Source organism: Rhinopithecus bieti, unplaced genomic scaffold (genome assembly GCF_001698545.2).
Source record: "Rhinopithecus bieti isolate Rb0 unplaced genomic scaffold, ASM169854v2 scaffold_13400, whole genome shotgun sequence".
NCBI lineage: Eukaryota > Metazoa > Chordata > Mammalia > Primates > Cercopithecidae > Rhinopithecus > Rhinopithecus bieti.
The window spans coordinates 2427061-2450781 of NW_016807991.1; the positions used below are offsets into that span (position 1 = coordinate 2427061).

A 23721-nucleotide genomic window follows, 5' to 3' on the forward strand; every position below is an offset into this window, starting at 1 on the left:
CATGCCCTCTGTGCCTCTCCAGCTTCCAATCACGCTGCAACACCCTGCTTGAAACCCTCCCTTCCACTTCTTGACAATGAGAATAGCCCTCACCGTCCTGCAGCCGCCAGCGTTGGATATTCCAGCCCACCAATGGCCAGAATGACCATAACAGGCAGCCTGGGCCATCCTGTCCTTGAGTCCGGGGCTTTCCTCTCCTGCAGGGTCCCCCCGGGCCTTGGAGAGTTTCATTTCGTGTGTGTATGGCATTCACCAGGGAGGCTCATGTCCAGGGCAGCATCCTCTCAGGGTCTCAGGCTGTGGCGCTCAGGGCCAGGGCTCTGCCAGCCTTGGTCTCTGACAGTCCCCGACCCCTCCCGGACATTTGGGGCTCATCCTCCCATGGAGCAGGGAAGTGTGCCCTCTCGGCGCCTTGCCTCACTTTTAGTGGCTGCGGCTTATTTTGCTATTTGTCCCCCTTGGGGAGCTGGAGGTCTTTGGTACTTGAACAAATGTGCCATTGTGTTTTGCTACTACACATCTATGGTCCCTTAAATTATACAACTCAAGAGGGCGAACATCTGTCTCCCTGGGATCACTGCCAAAAGGGAGGTGCAGCTCCTCCTTCTATCCCTGTCCTTGTCCTGTTGGGCCTGCAGTGAGGTAAGAAGCACCAGTCATTCATTCAACAAATAGTTTTTGGACCTACTACATGCCAGGCACTGCTTCGGGCACATCAATGCCTCCTTCTAGCTCTCCCTGAATTCCTCCCTCCATCCACCCCTCCATATAGTAAGTGATCTCAGATGCCGCATCCAGCTGGATCATCCTGCAGTGTTAGCGTTGAGCTCTTACTGTACAGATGGGTACTGCACTTAGAGAGTTATCGACAGAATACTGAGCCCTGTCCTTGCCCTCAAGGAAAAGTGGTAAGGTGGGGCATAGTGGCTCACGCCTGTCATCCTAGCACTTTGGGAGGCTGAGGCAGGAGGATCCCTTGAGCCCAAGAGTTCAAGACCAGCCTGGGGAACCTAGGGAGACCGTGTCCATAAAAAAAGTTTTAAAAAATTAAAAATAAAAAGAGTGGTACGCATGTATGAAAAGTTAAACACCTCCATGCAGCCTATGGAGAAGTGATTGCGAGGAACCACTGTATGAGTGGCAAGCGACGTAAGTCGGGGTGAAGGGTCCTGCCTGAAAAAGGGGAGGCGGGAGCTGAGCTCGGAAGGACCAGTGGCATTTGACATCAGAGTGGACAGCAGAGCGAATACCCGGAGGGCGGAAAGTGCCCCGCACATGAAGAGGCCCCTCGGCTTGGCTGAATGGGTGGTTGCTTGTGGAGGAGCAGTGGGGTAGAAAAGACCAGAAAGGCATCACCTAAGATGGGAAGGGCTGGCAAAGCCAGGCTCTACGGTATAGGAAAGTCCATCTCAGGTCAGAGCTGAAGCACTCATGATTCTCAGATGGGATCCGACCTTTAGGCATCTAAAATTAGGCTTTTGCCAATTAACTTTTCCCACTGCTGGAATCCTGACACATTTACAGTTGCAGAGACATCGCTCAGCTTCTTTAAAAGACTCTTCAGTGCTATTACAGTATTTTGTGATCTCTCTGCAGCAAGGTCTATTGGTTCCTATATCTCCAGCACCCCCAGGAAGGTGCTCAGCCTGAGCTTGTTAATGGAAGGGCAGGAGGGAGGAAGAAAGGAAGGTAAGTTAAATAAGTTCTAAGTAAAGCTCGCGGCAAAGTGCTCTTTCTCTTCAGGAGGGCTGCTCTGTAATAATAAGCACGAAGCAATTACATTCTGCCATGTGGTTATTAAATTTGAGGGAAACAAATATAATAAAATGTAGACATTTGTAGAGAGGTTGGAAATAAAATAAAAGTGGAGGATAAAAATAAAATCGATAACCACAGGTTGCTAAGAGCCTAACCTGAAGGATGTTATGGGGGGGAAAGGAAGGCTGCCCTCCCCAAACTGCCCAAGCCTCCCCAAGAAGTGGCCAGTGCCTGGACTGGGGAATCTGCCCAGCAGGGGTTCAAGTCCTGAGTCCACCTCTCCCCTCTGGGGCGGTGGTGAAAGCCGGCAACAGCAGGAGAACTCCCACTGCTGCACCATCAGCCCTAGCTGTTGGAAGTATTATTATTATTATTATTTTTGCTAGAGATGGGTGGGGGGGGGTCTTACTAGGTTGCCCAGGCTGGTCTCGAACTCCTGGCCTCAAGTGATCCACCCGCCTCGGCCTCCCCCAATGCTGGGGTTACAGGCGTGAGCCACCGCGCCCGGCCTTAACTTGCTTTCATTGTACACCAATTCCTAAAGGAACTGGAAGCAGCAGGCAGGAATGCTCCCTCTTATGGAAAGAAGATCCCAGGGCCCTGGTCATGACAGGTTCCGGTTCTCAAAAAGGAGACCGGAAGAAGAAAACGTGAGGCGCCAGAACAAGAGGTTCTACAAGGTGTACACGAGGGTCTCTGCTATTAAATGAAGAATTATCTGTGCAGATGTCCCGTGCACAGGTCCAGTGAAAGCCGTGGAGAATAAGCGTTAGCTCTTCGAACTGAATCTGAACTAAAACCTAGCAAAGCCAGGCTGGGGTTTGAGAGGTTGCGGGGGAAGACAGGAAGTGGTGGATGGGGAAGAGGCGGGGGTCATAGAAGGAAGGGATGGGGAGGAGGAGGAGGGAGTCGGAGGGAGGGCGGCAGCCAGGATGGTCCATCCCATTCTTGGAGCTGCACTGTTGACCTCGACCACGAGGGGGCAGGGCTGCTGAAATTGGAAGTGCCAACGCCTACATGAGTCTTGACCCTCGGCAGGCACCGTATCCAGTTTCCTCCGTTGGGCGGGTTTAACTGCCCGGAAACGGAAGTCTGGTCCTTTTTCGTCCTTTTACTCGGACGGTGCTAGCTGTGAGTGTCTCTCTAGAGTGGTACGCGAGTGAGAAGGGTAATCTGGGGCAATCCACGGCCAGGTGAAATCTGGGGACCCCAGGTCCGCGTGGATGGTGTCGGGGAGGAGAAAGGGAGTGTGATGGGGGCGATATTTCGGGGGAGGGCGGGAAAGCGGGGTTGACTGCCAGACCCCGCGCCCTGTTAACGCCAAGGACTGTTTCCCGCAGGTCTCGGTCCGCGCCAGCTCCCTGCGCGCCTCGTCGCCATGGTGAGTACGGTCCCTGCCTGGCGCCTTCCCGGGGTGGGTTCGTGGGACCCGGGGCGAGGGCGAGAGAGCCTCCCAAGGGCCTCCGGAGGCCGGGAGGAGCTGGTGGACTGGACCGTCACCGGAAGACGTGTCTCTTTGCTGTCTGTTTACCCGCTTCCTTTATGTTGCAGCCTCGGAAAATTGAGGAAATCAAGGACTTTCTGCTCACAGCCCGACGAAAGGATGCCAAATGTAAGTGGTTGCTCCGAAGGTTCAAGATGAGCGGTTCCCACCCTGGCACCGCTCCGGTAGCGTCTTCCCCGGAATGTCTGGCAGGAGACGGGTTAGGCTGTCTGGGTGTGTGCCTGGCCCTCTGGGACCAGTGGTTTCACCGTATTTCCCATGAGAAAGACCTGTGTGGGGCACGTTGAGGCCCTGGAATTCTAGGACCATCTTAGCTAATCGCGAGCATCTCAGAGGCTGCCCGGAGTTCAGTTTTCTTTTGTATAATACAGTAAATTTTCGGAATGGAATCTCCACTACGCGAAAGCCTCAAAACACACGTCCCATAAACACTGAGTTTAGGTTCTCTGCAGTTGTGCAAAATCTTAACACAAAACCCATTTTGTAATGAAGTGCTGGATATTTGCATGTAATGTATTGAGTACGGCACACTGTGCAATATAGTCGTTTATCTCGTGATACTGTGGTCGATGGCCAGTGTCAGAAGGTGTCATACCTATCTAGCCCAGAAAAAGATTTTTTAAAAAAAGTTTTTATTTAATTTTTTTCTTGAGATAGTATGGCTCTGTGGCCCAGGCTGGACTGCAGTGATGCGATCTTGGCTCACTGCAGTTGCCGCCTCCCAGGTTCAAGCGATTCCCCTGCCTCAGAGTAGCTGGGATTACAGGCACGCGCCACCGCGCCTGGCTAATTTTTGTGTTTTTAGTAGTGACGGTGTTTAACCATGTTGGCCAGGCTGGTCTCGAACTCCTAACCTCAGGTGATCATCCACCTGCCTCCACCTCCCAGAGTGTTGGGTTTACAGGCGTGAGCCACTGCGCCCAGCCAAGATCAAATTTGAAGCAGGGCTTCTACTGAATGCACATCGCATTCCCACCATTGTAAAGTCACAAAGGTTAAGTTGCACTGTGGTAAGTCTGTCTCCCAGCTTGTATATCCAAGGGAAAGAAGGTGATTAATGAAAATCCTTAAACAGCAGATTTTCGATGGATAGGTGCCAATCTCTGCTACCCACTTTAAGTTTTACACCAAGTGTGAGAGAGGTAGTTGTGTTATCCCTTTCTGATACTTGAAGATTTGGGGGCTTGTGTTTGATAGGTCTTGAGTTATGTTGTTACTTTAACCCAGAGTCATATTTTTTCAGCTTCATGAAAGAGAATCAGGTCACATGTGGAAGTGGGGTTGCATGGGACAGGCCTGTTAAGGTGGGCTAAGACACCAGCCGTCTCTAATGCTCCATGCCAGTGATGGTGCCAGACAGTGGTTGGTGTACTGGGAGAGTCTTTCAATGAGTTGGGGGTAGGCAGAGATGGGGGTCATATTTGTGTCCCCATTACCCAAAACAGGCTGTCACCTTTGAGGTGGTGACCACCTGTGGGAACAAATAGCATCTGGTGGGAATGATGTCTGTTTGCCAGTGTTTTGTATAAAGAGATGAGGTTATCAGGTTAGTTCTATTTCAGGCCATATGGGGTCACTGCCTAGTTCAAAGCCCAACTCTACCAGTAGGTAACTTACCCTTCTCAGCAAGTTAAACATGACACTACTCTTTGCTTGTGTTTAAAAAGGGTGGTGGTCCGGGCGTGATGGCTCATGCCTATAATTACAGCACTTTGGGAGGCCAAAGTGGGCAGATCGCTTGAACCAAGAGTTCAAGACCAACCTGGGCGACATGGCAAAACCCCATTTCTACCAAAAATTTAAAAATTAACCGGTCATGGTGGCACACGCCTGCAGTCCCAGCTACTCAGGAGGCTGAGGCAGCAGAATCAGTTGAACCTGGGAGGTGGAGGTTGCAGTGAGCTGAGATCGTCCCACTGCACTCCAGCCTGGGTGACAGAGCGAGACTGTCTCACAAAAAAAATTGGGAACCTGGATTTTAGATGATGCAGCTTTAAAGGTAGGGGTCACAGTTCCCTGGAGATAGTGAAGTGTCAGTAGCTGTTGAAAAAACTTTTGAAATTGTTATATTAATTTTTAATGTGTAATAGGCATAGCATAAAATTCACCATTTACACTGGGTATGGTGGTTCCCATCTGTAATCCCAGCACTTTGGGAGGCTAAGGCAGATGGATGAGACTAGCCTGGGCATCATAGTGAGACCCTGTCTTTACAAAAGAAAAAAGTTAGCCAGGCGTGTGCCTGTGGTCTTAGCTACTCAGGAGGCTGAGGTAGCGATTGCTTGAACCCAGGAGATTGAGGCTGCAGTGGGCCGTGATTATGCTACTGCACTCCTGGCTGGACAACAGAGCATAATTGTACAGTTCAGTGGCATTCAGTAAATTCACATTGTTGGGCAGCTGCCACCATCGCCACCCATCTCCAGAACTTGATCTTCCCAAACTGAAGCTCCCTCTGTTAAACATCAGCTCCCCATTCTTCCCCAGTCCCTGGCAACCACCTTCCAATTTGTCCCTGAATATGACTGCTCTGGATACCCCATACAAGTGGAGTCTGCTATTGCATATTTGACCTTTTGTGGCTGGCTTCTTTCTCTTCAAAGTTCTCAAACATGTGTCAGCATTGCCTTTCCTTCCTTCCTTCCTTCCTTCCTTTTTCCTTTTTCCTTTTTCCTTTCCTGATGGAGTCTCACTCTGTCGCCCAGGCTGGAGTGCGGTGGTGCAATCTTGGCTCACCTCAAGCTCCGCCTCCCGGGTTCACACCATTCTCCTGCCTCAGCCTCCTGAGTAGCTGGGACTACAGGCGCCCACTACCATGCCCCGCCAATTTTTTTTTTTTTTTTTTATTAAGTAGAGACGGTGTTTCACTGAGTTAGCCAGGATGGTCTTGATCTCCTGAGCTCATGATCCACCCGTCTCAGCCTCCCAAAGTACTGGGATTATAGGCTTGAGCCACCACACCCAGACCGAAGTTTTGTTTGGAAGGCTGAGTTTTCCACTGTGGGAGGCCACGGTTTGTTTATCCATCTATTGATGGATATTGGCTTGCTTCTACATTTTCGCTATTGTGAATAATGCTCTGAACATGGGTGTGCAAATATTTCTTCTGTGGTTGCTGTCTGTTCTTCAGGGTATATATCTAGAAATGGAATTGCTGCACATACGGCAATGTTGAATAAACTTTTTTTTTTTTTTTTTTTTTTGAGATGGAATTTCGCTTTTATTGCCCAGGCTGGAGTGCAATGGCGGGATCATGGCTCGCTGCAACCTCTGCCTCCCATGTTCAGGTGATTCTCCTGCCTCAGCCTCCCCAGTAGCCGGGATTACAGGCACCCGGCTAATTTTTGTATTTTTTAGGAGAAGACGGCGTTTCACAGTGTTGGTCAGGCTGGTCTCAAACTCCCGACCTCAGGTGATCTGCCTGCGCCGGCCTCCCAAAGTGCTGGGATTACAGGCGTGAGCCACTGCGCCGAACTGAGTAACCATTTTGAAGAGCTCCATATGTTTTGCAAGTGGTGTTCAGCTTAGTTCAGTTGCTAGGGTCAGTGTTACACTGAAATGGGTTAGTTTGGATAGATATCCAGGTGCGTGGATGTATTAAGAACAAGAGCCCAGGCACCTCATGCCTTTGGCAGGCCCTGAGTCACAGTGCTGCTTCCTCTGATGTGCCCATTCCTGTAGCAGTTACTGGCAGAAATGGAGTTGCAGCCAGGCGCAGTGTCTCACGCCTGTAATCCCAGCACTTTGGGAGGCCAAGGCGGGCAGATCACGAGGTCAGGAGATCCAGACCATCCTGGTGAACACGGTGAAACCCCATCTCTACTGAAAATACAAAAAAATTAGCCGGGCACGGTGGCGGGCGCCTGTAGTCCCAGCTTCTCGGGAGGCTGAGGCAGGAGAATGGCGTGAACTCGGGAGGCGGAGCTTGCAGTGAGCCAAGATCATGCCACTGCACTCCAGCCTGGGAGACAGCAGGACTCCGTCTCAAAAAAAAAGAAAAAGAAAGAAATGGAGTTGCAGAATTGCGAGGACAAGATTGTCTTGTGCTGCGTCTGTCCAGGTCCTTGCGTTGGTGCGTTAGAGCCTGTGTTCGGCCCTCAGCCACCTTTTTCTTTATTGGCACATCACTGCTGTTTCAACAATTCCTGGGAGTGTCTGAGCAGTTTTTAAAGTGGTTAGAACAAGGCATTTGGCGAGTACATGGAGTGGTAACTGCTCCTGGGAAGGGGTTGTCTTCCAGCAGCCAGATGGCAATGCATTGACACTGCTAGTACATAACCGGAGTGGTGCACAATGGAAACCCACCCCACGCAGCTGAACTTGAGGGACATGTTAGAGCTGTTTCCGGTCTGAGCTTTGATCCTGAGATAGAACTTGGCAGCAGGAAAGAACCCAGAAAATGGATTCCACATAAATTCAAGGAAAGGCCTGGGTGCGCGTTGTGTGCAGTGGCTGGAGGCATCCTGAAGAACAAGCTCTGTCTCGCTGGCCCAGAAGGTCATCTCACATGTGGAGACGTGATTCCCAGGAGTGGAGTGCTGAAAAGCGCTCAGTCCCAGCAGACAGCCCATCTCCTTACTTTATCGCTGCTTCCATCCTTTTTAAAAAAGATAACAGGCTGGGCGCGGTGGTTCACGCCTGTAATCCCAGCATTTTGGGAGGCCAAGGCTGGGGTCAAGAGATCAAGACCATCCTGGCCAACATGGTGAAGCCCCATCTCTACTAAAAATGCAGAAAATTAGCTGGGTGTGGTGGCGCACTCCTGTAGTCCCAGCTACTCCAGGTGGCTGAGGGAGGAGAATTGCTTGAACCTGGGAGGCGGAAGTTGCAGGGAGCCGAGATTGCGCCATTGCACTCCAGCCTGGCAACAGATCGAGACTCTGTCTCAAAAAAAAAAAAAAGTAGAAATAAGAAAGATAATGAGGTTGCTAGAGGATGTTCTACAATGTTATGTTCAGTGTACCCAATAAAAGTTCGAAGTTGCGGGAATGGGTAGTAGTGTTTTCTGTTTGTGCAGAGGGACAGTGCTGGAGGTGGGTGCTGACTATCACTTGCATGCTGCTTACTGCTTGAGTGTATTTGCATGTGGATTGTGTCACATTTGTTTTTTGTGATACAATTTAATTCCTGATCCTGATCTCCGGTAGCTGTCAAGATCAAGAAAAATAAGGACAATGTGAAGTTTAAAGTTCGATGCAGCAGATACCTTTACACCCTGGTCATCACTGACAAAGAGAAGGCAGAGAAACTGAAGCAGTCCCTGCCCCCTGGTAAGTGAGCCTGCAGTCACTTCCAGGGCAGGTGGGGTGGAGGTTGCTGTGGGTGGCCGCCTTGTATCTTGTTTTGAATCCTTCCCCGATTTCAGAGCCCATGTTATGGTCTTAAGAATCTGCTCTTGCTCTTGGGAGTGTGAGGAATAGTTGTGATTCTCAGATTATAGACAGTAGCAGAAATCATTTCCTTAGCCAGAAGAGAGGTTAGAGCTCATTTAATGCTGTTCATGTCCTTCGAGGTTGGTGCTGGTACTGATAATCCCTATTTTTTTACAGGGAACGGATTGAATATCATAGACCAAGTCTTTTTATCAGACACTAAATATTTTAACCAAAACTTCCCTGGTGGATCTAATTTCTGAACCTTGTGTGCTCTCTTTAGCTTAAGTACAAAATCTAGACAAGCAGCAGCAACTCAGATGTGTCTTCTGGATGGCTTACTTTTGTCTCTTTTCTTCTAGGTTTGGCAGTGAAGGAACTGAAATGAACCAGACACACTGATTTGAACTGTATTAAAATACTAAAAATCCTAAGTGTCTTTCATCTTTGAGGATGGGAAAGGAAAATATGCTACCTGGTAGTGGCTTCTGGTGGGAACAGGACACGGGTCCATGTTGCTGCCTCCCTGCATCCTGATTTTTTGAGACGGAGTCTTGCTCTGCCGCCCAGGCTGGAGCACAGTGGTGCGATCTCAGCTCACTACCACCTCTGCCTCCTGGGTTCAAGCGATTCTCCTGCCTCAGCCTCCCGAGTAGCTGGGATTACAGGCATGCATCACCACACCCGGCTGATTTTTGTGTTTTTAGTAGAGACAGTGTTGCACTGCCCGCCTCAGCCTCCCAGAGTGCTGGGATTACAGGCATGAGCCTCCGTGCCCAGTGCATCCCTAATCTTGAACATGATCTCAGTGGGCAAATGAGGCCATCTGTTTTCAGCCCAAGTTTGAAAATAAGATGTGGGGAGGCCGTGATGGAAACAGAACGTGGGGTTAAACATACTGGCAGATGTGGGAGCAACAGTGGGGCATGCCGTTCAAACAGGTCCCAAAATGGGTGCAACAAGGTGTAGCACATCTGCCACTCGCTAACTTGACTGACTGGAAGAAATGACTACACTTCTGCCCGTTTCCTCAGTTGGAAAACAGCCATATTAACACCTCTTTTATTGGCTTGCTGTAAGGGTACTGGGATGTGGGGGGACATGGTGGAGGGAGGTGTGCAGGTCGGGGTGGCCACCAGGTGGTGCTGTGCCACAGCGGACAGCCCCACTGGAACTGTGTCTACCTTTTCAAGTGTGGTGTACAGTGCACTTGGTATTGTGTTAGGCATTTAAACGCACTCAGGTTGTGGTGTAAGTGCCAGTCTTTGAGTATCTGTAAGGATTGTGAGGGGGTGAGGTGGTTTTGAGTCTGGTTGGGGTCTTGTTTCCTCCGGGAGAGGGAGAGGGTGGGTACGTCGGCCCTTAGGCTCAGGTGTGGCACTGTGGGCAACTTTCAGCCTTCCGCGTTCTGTAAACATTTCAGATTCCCAAGGAAGAGTGAGCTTTTACCACGTGGGTTTTCTTTGTTCCCAGCACATCGTCCAGAGATTCATCCCAGCTCCTAGGAGACAGGCCATGAAGGGGTGTGTCCAGCCTTGTGTAGAGAAGGCCGCCTTTCATACAGTGCCTCCCAGCCCTGGCTTGTGACTGAGTCATCTGGGGCCCTTAGCCAGTTCACTAGGGTGGCCAGGGCTGACTGGAAGTGGTGATTGCAGTGGTCTGGGGCATAGGTGTGTTTCTGAGCTCTCAGGTGGACCACTGTCTTGCTGGGGCTTCAGCAAGCCCCTAAGTGCTGCATAGCAGGTGAATGAGGGGGGACGGGGATGGACTACAGCTGCTGGTTTGCTGACTTCTCCAACTCCCTGCTGAGTCTCTGGGAGGTGTGTCCCTGTTCTGCCTCAGCTTTTTGACACCTCTCTGGGTCAGCAGGCCTCCAGGGAGGCAGCTAGAATGGTCGCTGTCTGTCTGGGGGCAGGTGGGCTGAGCAGGTTTGGATATCCCAGGCTGCATTCCGGTGGCTGTGAGAATAGCCCTGAGGGAGCGCCTTCACAGTTTCTTCCAGTGCCATGTGCAGGCCTCCAGCCTCCTGGGGCTCCCCTGCACTGGGTTCAAAGTCAGTCCTCTGTGACCACCCACTGCCTAGGAGCCAGGCCCTTCCCACTTGGGGGCCCTCTGAGGGCAGGGACTATAAAGGCCATTACCAGAGCCCTACCCGAAGAGTCCACTTTGCCCAGCAACTGCAGGGACTGAGTCAAGAGACCAAGACCTTTTAAAATGAGGTTTTCACCCAAAGAAGTTCCCTCCCCTGCCGCCGTCTCCAAGCTGATCGCCTGGCTTCTGCAGTTCTCCGGCTCCCATCTCCTGTTCTGGAACTTTCTTGCTTCCCCTTCCACCGGTCCTAGTCCCTGATCTCACAGGGTCCTGTTCCCTCTGCACAGAGGCCTCCCCCAGCACCTCCCTCTTTGACCTCCCGATCGTCCTTCAGCTCATGTCACTGTCCTTTGGGAAACAACCCCGATGCCCACCTTCCATCTCCTCCCTACAGCAGGGACTCTGGCATTTCGCAAGGGCTGTAATCGCTGTTTGCAGGATGCAAGCCCACCTCACCTCGCCTACTAGGCTGTAGACGCCGTGCAGGCGGGCTCATGTGTTTCATCCATTACTCTAGCTTCTAGAACAGAGAACATGCTCAAGAAAATTTGTTGAAAGACGCCCCGATGAGAGAAGAACGGCTGTTTCCAACTTCACGTGCCCCTCAGCTTTGGGCTCCTGCAGGGCCCCAGAACTGTGGGATCACAGCCACCAGGAGAGGCCCGGAGGCCGGGACTCCCTCTAATGGATACAGGGCCCTTGAGCACGGGGTGACTGGAGCCCCACCCCCCAGCAGCCACATGTGTTTACCAGCCTTTTCAGCCTGCCCACATCCACCTGGTTCCTTCAGCCAGAACCCTGGGAGCCCCACCCCCATCCTCCCGGGGCTCCTTTCTCACCTACTTCTCTGCCGCGGTCGCTGTGCACCCCTCAGGCTGACTGCGCAGTGAGATCTCTACACCCAATCTGCCTCGACCCCATCACTCCACCCCACCTACCCCTGACCCCTACTTGTCCTTCAGCCTGGGCTCCTCCCTCCGCTGGCCAGTCACACCAAGCAGTTTGTGGTTACAGGATGAGTGGGGGCCCCTGTATGTGTGCAGAGTACTGAGGGCCCAGGGACGCAAGGCTCCCCAATGGGCAACCTCCCCTGCCTTTGCTTTTCCCCAGAGCCCCTCCTGGCCTGCGTTCGGCATCTTCTCGGGTACTATCATCACCCTCTGCAGTGCCTGCACTCGGGGTGAGGGTTTTTGTCGGCTGTTGTTACATCACCGATGTAACAGTGCCTGGCACTTAGTAGGTGCTCAATAAATGTGTCGTTGCATGCGCTTCGGTCTCCCCGAATGCTCTCATCACTCTCCTACCTTCCCCACTACACAGCTCGAAGGCCCCCTCTTCCAGGAAACTCACCCTGTCCTATTTGCCAGGAAGAATCAAGCAATTTTTCTCAGTCCTTAGGACACCTTGTCCTCACTCAGGCGCCCGGCAAGCAGCTTCAGTGAGTCGTTGGGGCAGATGTGCCGGGAGCTCCCAAGGGCAGGGACCGCGTCTTATTTCTCTTTTTAAGTCCACAGGGCTTGCACAATAGATGCCCAAAAAATGATTGAGAGTGAATTTAGAATGAGTGACCGAGTGGCTGAAGATTGCCTCCTTCCGTTCCCAGTCTGTCGGTTACTTACCCTGTGACAAACCTTTGGGACGGGCAGTCGCCCCTCTCTGGCCTATGACTGCTGGCTGCCCCCACTGACACCTTATACCCTTGATCTGATCATAAATAAGCAGCAGCTCGGGGATCTCGAGACTGAAACCGATTTAGAGACTTCTGGGAGCTTTTTTCACGTCCCTCCTCCTATCCGGCCAGGACAGATCCCCGCCCAGAACTGGGACTGCAATCGCGAATCGCAGGCGGGGCGGGGGGTGGGTGGGGGCGCGGGCCAGGAGAGGCGGGGCCGGGGGGCGGGGCGGGCGGGGCCGGGAGTTGAGCGCAGCTGCCGCTCAGCGTGTGGGTCGCACTCGGGCCGAGCCATGCAGGCGGCGCGCGTGGACTACATCGCTCCCTGGTGGGTCGTGTGGCTGCACAGCGTTCCGCACCTCGGCCTGCGCCTGCAGCCCGTCAACAGCACCTTCAACCCTGGCGACGAGAGTTACCAGGAGGTGAGTTCGCGCCGCCCCAGACCCCAGCCACGCGCGCCCCAAGTCCCTGCACTACCCCCTCTCCCCTCGAGAGCCTGCACTTTCCCACGTGCCTCTCAGACCCCTTCTCTCCCCGCGCAGCCCTTTCCCGTCTCCCCTCTCCCCTTCTCCCTCACCCTCCCAGGCCCGTGGCCCGCGTCCCCTCCTGTCTGGGAACCTGGGGGCCCAGAAGACTGAAGAGATCAGAGTGAAGCGGGCGTGGGGAAGGGAAGAAGGGGCGCGAAACCGCCTGCAGGGGCAGGGGCTGAACGCCGAGCGGGCAGGTTGGCGCGGGGTAGGGATAGGGGCATTCGTGTCGGGGTAATCCTGGCGCTCGAGGTGCGAGGATGCTGAGGGGGTGCCCCGACGTTTTCGACCTTCTGGAGATTCCAAGAAGGGGGACTCTCTTTCTGAGGCCAAGTGGCCTGGGAAAGTTTGGCAGAAACTGAGTAGTCTCCCCAGTCGGTCTCCGCAGCACCCCTCCTCCCCAGTCCCGGCCTGCAGGGTGGGAGTCCCAGCTGGAAGGCTGCAGGGCTGGGGGAAGCGGCGTGGGTCACTTCCCCTCTAGCGCAGAGAACCCACAGCTGCTTGTGCTTGTTCCAGGGAAGGAAGGTGGCCTCCGTCAGCCCATCTCACACTGTTGTCCTGAGGACCCCCTTGCATTGGCAGCCTCTTTGTGTCCCCTGGTCCTAGACTGGCCCATTCCTGTTCCCCCATACCCCTCTCCCCACCCCACCACACCTTCTAAGCCCTGAATTTCTGGCCTAGGGCAGCCACTCTCGGCTTCCCCGCCCTTTCCCTGCTCTGCTGGCCCTTGGCGGGATTCTGCACCCCACAGACAGGGCCAGGGCTCCCCCAGACCTCCATACCCAGACAAACAAAGCTGCAGAATCTCCCAGCCCGTCTCAGGTATGGTCATGCCTGCTCTGGCCCCAGTAGCCCACCTGTGTCAGTTCCGTGTGTTAGGTCAAAGATTCTGGGGCCAGTGGCCCAGGATGGGGTCCGTTTGTTCAGAGCCAGGCGCCCATCTCAGGACTTTGACCCCCAGCGGCCTCTCCCTGTGTCAAGTTCTCCAGATACGGGACAGGTCGGGGCAAAGCAGGGCCTCTTGGAGGGAATCCTGATCCAGTGTGAGGTGCCCAAGTGCCAGCGACAGGGAGTCTAATAATAACCCCTGGCGACCCGGCTGCCATCAGGCCCAGGCGGATGGTGCCTGCCCTACCAGAGGGAGGGGAGCATCAGGACCCCTTCCTGGGGTTCAGTGGGCACTCGCGAGCAAGATGGCAATCAGTGGGCACACCCGCCCTCCCTCCCCCAGACCCCAGCCTGTGGGAGTCCGTGTTCCCTGAGAATGTGACTGCCTGGGGATAGCTCCAGGGAATCTTCCTCTCCCAGAGAATGCATGAAAAGAGGCGGATATGATTTCAGAGACAGCTGTGTGTGTGTGTGTGTGTGTGTGTGTGTGTGTGTGTGTGTCCGTGTGTCCCCATCCCAAACCCTGTGCCCCAGATCCCACACCCAGGGTCTCCAGCCACAGTTTTCTCCTCTCCACTAGAGGAAATCTAAACTCATTGCGTCAGGAAGACCCCTAGGTGGGGGTAAGGATGGTAAGGGGACTCCCTCAACCTGCTGGCCCCAGAGACAGTACTTATCTGCCCAGCAGCTGTGGCTGGTGGAGCCTGGGCCTGCCCACAGTCCCCTCAGTCCCATGGACAGGTGGCAGTTGAGCCAGAGGAACCTACTTCCAGCCTCTGCCCCTCCTCCCAGGATTCCAGCCCCGGCTCACTTTGTGCTGGGCATCAAATGGTTCCAGAGGGTGTCCCTTCCCATCGGCCACTGCTCCTGGGCAGCTGACACCGGCCCTGCCCACTGGCTCCTGGTCCCGCTCACCCCTCCCCACCACCCAGATCACTGAGTAGGAGATGAGCGTGGTGGGCCAGGGCCGGAAGTCTGGCTCTAGGTGTTATTTAAGGCGGCTCCTATTTTGGTAAGTTCCCCTGTTGTGACCACAGGTCTCTCCTGGATGTCTTCTTTCCTCCTGAGCACCAGTCACTAACAGAGTCAGGTGGACCGTCAGTCATCCCAGTTCTCAGCAAGCTTGACTGGGTCAAGTGCCATGCCAGGCGTGGGGTGACCATGGTAACCAAGGCAGCGGGTCTTCAGGAGGAATTCCTGGGGATTCTCCGCGGCAGGGCTCTGGGCTCAGAGCTGTGGCAGACACCACGCAGTTTGAGGTGGGGGCTCTGCCCTCCAGTTGGCTGGGGTGGATTCCCAGTTCTTTCCATGTGTGACCACTGGTAGGTGTCTTAACCTCTCTGAGCCTTGCTCCCTTCATCTGCAAGAATTAGATGAGATATTCCACATATCTTGCCTAGTACAGACAGCTCATACCACATAACAGGAGCTGTTGACACAGATCGTTCAATGGAGTGGCTGTGAGGCTCAGCAGTGTGTCAGTACAGTACCCTGTGGGGGGATGGAGAGGAAGATCTCTTCCACAGACTCTGATCGGGGGAGACTGAACAAAACGCCTGCAGCAAGGGCTTCAGCTCATGCCCCACATGTTCAAATGCACAGTGCTGGCTGGTGGTACAATGTGTGTGTGTGGTGGGGGGCTGGTGCGTGTGCATCAGAGACTAAGCAAAGTTGGAAACAGGCAGGTGCTGGCCTCTTGGGATGTGGGTGGTGCATGGGATTTCAAAGGCAAGGGGGTTCTTGGAAGTGCAGAGATGGTGAAGAGCAGGTCACCTGGTGAGCTGGGATTTCCTGAGCAAATTCAGTGTTCCAGAACCTTCCTCAGGAGGTAGGGGCTCTCACTCACTTTCTGGGGTCTTTAGGAGCCGTGAAAGCCCCCAGTCCTCCTGATAGCTGATCCTCACCCCTTTTCCCGCAGTGAACTTGAGCCCAAGTCCTCACAAAGGCCACTTGGCCTGTGTCACCAGCCTTGTGGGAAGGCTACCCTCCGGTCAGCAGAGTCATGAGAGGTTAGCACCAAGGCAGGGCTGTGGATGAGGGTGCCCTGGCCCTGGCGGGCACCCGGTTCTGGGCTGCCAGATGTGGCTGTGTGTCTGGAAGGAAATCAGCCTAGACCTGCAGCCCGAGTCTTCTCACCTTTGACAGATGAGGGGGATTGGATTTGGAGACAATTCCTACTCCAAAGAGTTGGTAAAAGGACTGATGAGTTCATGGATTATGAAGCCTATGGTCAGTGTCTGGCACACCGGAAACTGCCACAATCGCTACTTGGGAAGGAGAAGACTGCAGCCGGCCAGGTGTCCATTGGGCGGTGTTGGGGACAAGGGAATGGGCACCTGGTACTGAATCCAGCACTGTCTCTCTGAGCAAATGAACGAGGCACTTCAGTGTCCTTGCCTGGGCATGAGCGCCACCATCACCATCCAGCCAGCCCCTCAGGGGAGACCAGATACTGATGAACTCAGTACTTGAAACATCTTAGTAAGTTCCCACAGGCTGTGCAAATGTTAGTTATTGCTACTGTCAACAGGCAGGTGGCCACACGTGTGCTTCCTGTTCCAGCTTCCCTTGCCCGGGATCAGCCGACCAGCTGCTCTTTCAGGACATGTGTTAGGAGGCAGAGGAGATGTTGTCTAATTTTTTGTATATAGGCATGTATTTCCATGCATTTTCTCTTTGGTTGGTCTGGTTCATAGATTCGCCAAAGTACAGAGTGGAGGGTACAGAGTTGGGAACTAGACCAGAACTACAGGACTTCCTGCTTCTGACCTGGGGGCAGGTCTGAGGAAGAAGGACCAGGCAGCAAGCCCATCCCAGCCGAGATCTGAGAAGAGCTTAGGTTAAGATGAGGAAGCCCCGTTCATCCAGTGTGAAATTGAGTCACGGTCATCAGACTGTCATGCCGCGCCTGGGAGAGGGCTTAATCTTTCCCAATGGGCCTGTGGGGGAAGCCTCTCCCTCTAGGTGCTCCTAGTTTCTCTCTCCCAGCCTCTCCCTGAGACCGGCTCACCTCTCTCCATGTCTTCTGGGGACCGGAGCTGTTGCCCCCTCCCCCACCCAGTGCAGAAGCCCCTTGGGTCCAGCTTTCATGGTCACTGCGGCCCCCAGCTTGGGTCCCAGCTTGGCACTCTCCGCTCTGGGTTTTTCATGACACAGTGACAAATCAGAAATAATTGAAGTCTCTTTAATGAGGGGAGAAGCAGAGTCTGAGCACCAGTGTGGGAGCTGGGGGCCTGGTGTTGCTGTGGGAGAAGGAGGTGGCTGCAGGGCACAGTGGGAGGCGTGGGGTGGTGTGGGAAATTGTCTTGGCAAAGCTCTGTCCATCTGAGCAGGGGGACCTGGAAGCAGAACTCTTGGCTCCCTCTTCCACTCCCCTCCACCTCCATGCACACGGGGACATGCAGCGTTAATTAGGAGCAAGAAAATAATTGCCCATTAGAGAGTAGCAGGTGACACCAAGCTGGCCCTGGGAGATGGCTCTGCTGAGGGAGGGGTGGGGAGCCTCCCCGCTCCTCTTTTCCGTCCTCCTTCCTCCTCCCTTGCCCACCTTCCCTCTTCTTTCCTCTTCCCTTCCCTAACCCTACACCCTCTCACCCTGTCCCACCCACCACCCGTTTTTTCCCAGCACCTAGGTAGGGTTCCCAGGAGGGTTTGGGAAGTAACTCCCTAACAAAAGGCTTCCAAAGGCTGGGCAGGGTGGCTCACGCCTGTAATCTCAGCAGTTTGGGAGGCCAAGGAAGGAGGATCACATGAGCCCAGGAGTTGGAGACAAACCTGGCCAACATAGTGAGAGCCTGTCTGTATTTTTTTTTAACGGAAATTAAAAAAAAAAAAAAGGCCTCCGAGTTTGGATTTCCCAGGCCTCGCTTTCACTGGAGCTGGACAGCATTATCAGTAACCTAATTGAGGCCAGCTGCCCAGCTTGGAGAGGCCCCAGACCACAGAGGCTCAGCGCCTGCTGAAGGGGGAGATCGAGAGGCTGGAGGAGACTTGAGAGAGTGAAACGGGGGAGCTGGCTGCATCACCCACAGCCTGATCCTTCTCGGATGAGCCTTCCTCGCTGGGTGGGGACATTGGTAGATTCAGGAGCTTTTCCCACTAGTGATAAAATGATAGTGGGGCTGTTCAGGAGGCAAACTCGAAGTAAAGGGTAGCTAGGGGCAGGCTGGACGGTAGCTGGGCTCTAGGCCACACAGGAGGTTTGTCTGGGGCTCCCTTACATTTTTTTGTCATTAGGAATAACTTGGTTGGGCCTGGTGGTTCACACCCATAATCTCAGCACTTTGGGAGGCCAAGACAGATGGATCACTTGAGGTCGGGAGTTCAAGACCAGCCTGGTCCTTTTGTGCTAAAAATACAAAAAAATTAGCTGAGCATGGTGGCACACATCTGTAATCCCAGCTACTCAGGAGACTGAGGCAGGAAAATCGCTTGAACCTAGGAGGCGGAAGTTACAGTCAGCCGAGATCATGCCACTGCACTCCAGCCTGGTGACAGAGCAAGACTGCGTCTCAAAAAAAAAAAAAAAAAAAAAAAAAATTAGCTGGACATGATGGCACGTGCCTATAATCCTGGCTACTCGGGTGGCTGAGGCAGGAGAATCGCTTGAACCTGGGAGGCGGAGGTTACAGTGAGCCAACATTGCACCACTGCACTCCAGCCTGGCGACAGAGCAAGACTCCATCTCAAAAAAAAAAATACAAAAATATTAGCTGGCCATGGTGGCACATGCCTGTAATCCCAGCTACTCAGGAGGCTGAGGCAGGGGAATCACTTAAACCCGGGAGGCAGAGGTTGCAGTGAGCCAAGATTGCGCCACTGCACTCCAGCCTGGGTGACAGAGTAAGACACTGTCTCAAAGAAAAAAAAAAAAGGAATAACTTGCAGGAACGAGTGTAATCTTAAGTGTGCAGCTCAATGAATTTATACCCTCGAACACCTGCATGCATGGTGTGTGTGTGTGAGCAACACCATCCCAATCAAATCGTATTCCTGATCCCCCAGAAGCCTCCTTCATGCTGCCTTGAAGTCAGCACCCTCCCAAAGGTAGCGATGATTCGATGATTCACATATCTCTGGCTGTTGATAAGTATCTCTGACTTTGAACTTCATATAAATTAATCCATACGGTCTCTGCTGTTCCGTGTCTGGCTTTCTCCCTCAACCTGACTTCTGGAATATTCATCCCAGAAATATCGTCATGTGTGGCTAGTTTCCTTTTCATGGCTGTGTAGTATTCTGAGACTATGACACATGTTCTGTATCATTTCTCTTGTTGGACGTTTTTGTCCTTTTGGGTGTTGGCTGTGACTGCTGTGTGAAGCTGCTGTGAACATTTGTGTATCTTCAGACGGACACAGCCCTCCTTTCTGTAAAGCAGAATTGCTGGGTCATGGCATGCATGTTGCACAATGGTTTGCAAATTGTTTTTTGGCTTGGTTTGGGGTTTTCTGGGGGAGGGTTGAGTTATTTTTTTTAAGGGTATGTTGTTGCCTAGCCCAGGCTAGACTCAAACTCCTGGGCTCAAGTGATCCTCCCATCCCACCCTCCCAGTAGCTGGGATTACAAGTGTATGCCATCAGGCCTCGCTGGTTTACAAATGGTTAGGAGGATCCCTGGGCTTTAGCGGAGGGCCCTCAGGGGCTGCCAAGGGGCAGCCAGGACAAAACCTGACATTTCTATCCACTCCTTACTCAGATGGAGCTCTGTGTTTCAGGGCTCTGCTAAGCAAGTCAGTTCAAAGAAAACGTTAAGCTACTGGAAAAAGTTTGAGAACTTCTGTGTGCTGCCCAGACTTTAATGGAATATATGTTGCCTGGGATCATCTCTAGAGGCGGGTCTGATTCACTGGCTCCAGGGTGGGGCTTGAGATTCGGCACCTCTCACAAGCTCCCAGAAGATGTCAGGGCCACAGGTCACGGGGTGGTAAATTTCACTTTGAGGAAAGAGGCTCTCACCTCCCAGCTGTCTTGGCCTCCTCTGCCTTGGCCTGGGCTGTAGGGCCCTCTGGCGAAGGGGCATGGACTGAGGACCAGAAGAGGGGCAGTGACTTTCCACCATCTCTTTCTACCCCTGGGCTTGCTGGGGTCAGTCCCAGGGACAGGCTGTGCTAATGAGTGGTCCAGGCAGGGAGAGCCCCAGCCCCAGCCCCCGTCACACTGTGAAGTCTTTGGGAGAGGGAGGTGCCCAGATCTGCTGGGCCCTGGCTTCCCAGCTGCCACCTTTTTTTTTTTTTTTTTTGAGACTGGATCTCCCTCTGTCACCCAGGCTGGAGTGTAGTGGCGCAATCATGGTTCACTGCAGCCTCAACCTCCCAGTCTCAAGCGATCTTCCCACCTCAGCCTCCTGAGTAGCTAAGATTACAGGCACATGCCACCATGCCCAGCTAATTTTTTATTTTTTATTTTTTTGTAGAGACAGAGTCTCCCTATATTGCCCAGACTGGTCCTGAACTCCTGGGCTCAAGCAATCCTCTCACCTTGGCCTCTCAAAGTGCTGGGATTATAGGCGTGAGCCACCACACCTGGCAGAAAGCCACATTTTAAGTCAAACCCATCTGTTCCCCTCCCAAGTGAGCCATCTCTCCTGCCTTTTTCTGGGCTGCCCCCCCGCCCCCCACTTCAGCTGAGAAGTCTGTCAGCCAAGAGTGACCAGCAGAGCAGCCCGTGCCAGAGGCCCGAAGGCCTGCCCGCATCTCACAGGGCTAGCAGCATGGCCTCCAGTAGGTGTCTGTCCCCCTGGAAAACGGCCCCAAAGCCTCGGACTGCAGAGCCCAGCCCTGATTTGTCAGGGCTGTCTCTGTGTGTGCCTGCCCCTGCACTAGTCTCATCTCCCCCTTAGACCGCAGGGTCCCGGAGTCCCCACTTTCTGCCGATTGCCACCTCCTGCATAGGGCTCCCTGAAACAGGCTTTCCCAGGCAGCCCCCCTGGGGCACTAGGGATTCGGGACCAGGAACCCCTATCGGGGGTGCATGGGAAGCAGGGATGGCTGTCAGCTCAGGAGCCTGATTTAGAGCCAGGTCCAGCCCTGGCTGGCAACCGCCAATCCCAGTGCCATCTGGTGCCCATCTGGCAAAATCAAGAGATGAGTGAGCAGAGAGTGGCACCAGGCCTCCTGACAGACAGTGGCTCCCATTGCAGGACCCCGAGGTGCTAGGCAGGCCTCAGGCCCCTCCGACCCCCTCAGAATTCTGGCTTTGCTGCTGCTGCTGGCGCTGGAGGTTCAGCTGTCCCTGTTGGGGTGCAGTGGAAGGGACTCCATAAGTTGCCTATCCTGACTGTCCCGCCCCCTCACGCATCCCCCAAGCATGGAGCTGGCTTCTTGATTCTCAGGATGGACCCAACACCTAGAACAAGCTCTTCACATTCTGGGTAAAGGGTGATGCCCAGACTGGGACAGCGGGGTCCTTGCATGCAAGAGGTGACAGGTACACAGGCCTGTCCTTCCAGGCCCTGTCTCAGTGGCACTCAGCGCCCGAGGCCTCTGGGTACTCTGTTCCTGGACGGCATCCCTCTCCTTGCCTGTCTCCCTAAGCCATAGAGCTCACCACCCACAGCCCTCCCTGCCCGCCGGGGATTCCTGCCTTGTCTCCTGAGTAACTCAGACTCTTCATCAGCAGGACCTGGTCCTTTTCTTCATCCAGGGACTGAACCAGAAACTGGGGACCAGCTCTGACACCCTTCCCTCACTGACCACCAGGCCCACCACTTGGCCTCGTGCCCTCCGTCACTCCCACCCAAGTGCCTTAGCGCCGGGCCCTCTGTTTACAGAGTAGGAACTTGAACCATAGGTGGAGCTTGGAAGGGTGGATAAGAGACACAGCTCAGCTCTGGTCCTATCTGCAGCCCAGGCGGTGGAGCACTCGGGGCTCGAGGGCAGGGCACTTCCAGAGCCCCTCACTGCAGGGATGAAGAGTGACAACAGGCCTCCGCTCTCTTCCAGTCGCTGCTGTTCCTGGGGCTGGTGGCCGCGGTCTGCCTGGGCCTGAACCTCATCTTTCTTGTGGCTTACCTGGTCTGCGCATGCTGCTGCCGGCAGGACGATGCGGTACAGACCAAGCAGCGCCACTCCTGCTGCATCACCTGGACAGCCGTGGTGGCCGGGCTCGTCTGCTGGTGAGTGTCCCTAGGCTCTGGGTCTGGGGTATGCGGCTCACTCTGCAAGGGGCCAAGGACTGTCTGGCCATGTTCTCCTGACCGAGCTCTGGCTACCTTGATGGAAAAGCTTGTCCCCAAATGAATGTTGTCCCTTTTCTTACCAAGCATCAGGAATCAGATGCCCGGGGTAGTGATGGAGTCTCCAGAAAGGTCTCCCAAGTGGCCCCCCAAACCCTGCCCCAATGTGAGTTTGTCCTGTGCCCAGCAGCCTTGCAGGTAGCATTTCTGTGCCAACACTGGGCATCTTCAGTCTATGTCCCTGTCCCCTGCCAGCTGCTGCCCTGGGTGTGTGAGATCAGAAGATAGTCTGACTCCAGCACAAACCAATTCCATCTTCTTGTAAGATCAATAGCTTTTAATGTCATTAGCCAGTTCTTCTTTGCTTTGGATGAGGAAGTGAGAATTTCTTTATTTATTTATAAGATGGGGTCTCACCCTGTTACCCAGGCCAGAGTGCAGTGGTGCAATCACAGCTCACTGCGGCCTCAAACGCTTAGGCTCAAACAATCCTCCCACCTCAGCCTCCCAAGTAGCTGGGACTACAGGTGCACACCACCATGCCTGGGTTTTTTGTGTTTTTTGTTTGTTTATTTGTTTGTTTTTGGTAGAGACAGGGTTTCATCATGTTTCCCACGCTGATCTCAAACTCAAGTGATCCACCTACCTCAGCCTCCAAAAGTGCTGGGATTACAGGCGTGAGCCACCACACCTGGGCTGAGACTATGTTGCTCAGGCTGGTCTTCAACTTCTGACTTCAGACGTTGCTCCCCACTCAGCCTCCCAAAGCACTGGGATTACAGGCATGAGCCACCATGCTGGGCCTTAAAGTGAGGATTTATAACTCCCATGCAGGAGTCCGTACCCAGCCTACCACACTGCCTGGCCACTCCACCCCAGCCAGCGTCCACAGGCATGCTGGCTGTTTTCAGGAGTTGTTGCATTTTTCTTGTTTTTAAATCTATAGACGCTTTTCCAGAAGCCTCTAGTGTCCACACAGAGATGCTTCTTGGGCGTCGTCACCCGAAAGAGTAGAGTCTCCCACTACCCAGCAGCAGGCTGGCAGCCAGGCAGGTCCTGGTCAGCCTGGGAGTGAGAATGCCTGGGCTCTCATACCCAGGCAGCTCACCTTGCCACTGCGATTTTCTTCTCTGTTGAAGATGTTCTTGATCTTGTCCTGCCTGTAGTGTGAGGCTCACCTAAGCCAAAACGCAGGCGAGACGCTAAAGCAGCCTTGTGGGGTGGACAAAGCTCTAAGCACAAGGAAGGGGATCAAGGCTGCTGCAATACATGGCCGGGGCTGAAATAAGAGACTCAGAGGACAGAGTTCTGGACAGGCCGGGAGGTCACGGACGAGTGTGGTTCCCAGTAGAGTGGAAGAGCTTTGGGAAGCGACCGTGGTGTTAAAAATCCTCCTGCATGGCTGGGCAGTGACTCATGCCTGTAATCCCAGCACTTTGGGAGGCCGAGGCGGGTGGATCACATGAGCTCAGGAGTTCGAGATCACCTTGGGCAATATGGTAAGACCTCACCTCTACAAAAATGAGCCAGGCCTGGTAATGCATGCTTGTAGTCCCGACTGAGGCAGGAGGATGATGAGCCCAGGAGGCGGAGGCTACAGTGAGCCGTGATCGCTCTACCGCACTCTAGCCTGGATGACGTGAGACCCTGTCTCTTACACACACACACAGATACACACACGACAAACTTGTTTTTGAAGAATACTTTGGAACAGTAAGAATGGCGTGAGGAGTC

At 53.7% G+C, this 23721-nt stretch overlaps 2 protein-coding genes and 1 long non-coding RNA gene across 8 annotated transcripts in view; 2 read left to right on the forward strand and 1 right to left on the reverse strand.

Moving 5' to 3' along the window:
- The first annotated feature begins 2765 nt into the window (after positions 1-2765).
- RPL38 (ribosomal protein L38) lies at positions 2766-9068 on the forward strand. Of its 5 annotated transcripts, none has more exons than XM_017884787.1 (5): positions 2766-2889; positions 3099-3139; positions 3310-3370; positions 8410-8532; positions 8997-9068. In XM_017884787.1, the coding sequence occupies exons 2-5, from the start codon at positions 3137-3139 to the stop codon at positions 9020-9022; spliced, it is 213 nt and encodes a 70-aa protein (XP_017740276.1). In that variant the 5' UTR covers positions 2766-2889; positions 3099-3136; the 3' UTR covers positions 9023-9068. The 5 variants fall into 5 exon arrangements, with proteins under 5 accessions (XP_017740276.1, XP_017740277.1, XP_017740275.1 ...); XM_017884788.1 differs by having other exon boundaries at positions 2826-2926; XM_017884786.1 differs by having other exon boundaries at positions 2836-2909.
- Positions 9069-9813: 745 nt separating this feature from the next.
- LOC108537396 (uncharacterized) lies at positions 9814-12476 on the reverse strand. Its single transcript, XR_001887797.1, has 2 exons — positions 11664-12476; positions 9814-10820 (listed from the first exon to the last, which is right to left on the reverse strand). It is a non-coding gene; the product is annotated as an uncharacterized LOC108537396 (long non-coding RNA).
- Positions 12477-12639: 163 nt separating this feature from the next.
- The window catches only part of TTYH2 (tweety family member 2), a 54118-nt gene continuing 43036 nt past the window's right edge, over positions 12640-23721 (forward strand). The window contains exons 1-2 of one of the 2 annotated variants that reach the window (XM_017884791.1): positions 12640-12819; positions 21755-21927. In XM_017884791.1, coding sequence (XP_017740280.1) covers positions 12691-12819; positions 21755-21927 — 302 coding nt within the window. In that variant the 5' untranslated portion in view covers positions 12640-12690. Of the gene's footprint in view, positions 12820-14728; positions 14825-21754; positions 21928-23721 lie in introns of those variants that run through there. The other variant, XM_017884792.1, reaches the window with a different exon arrangement.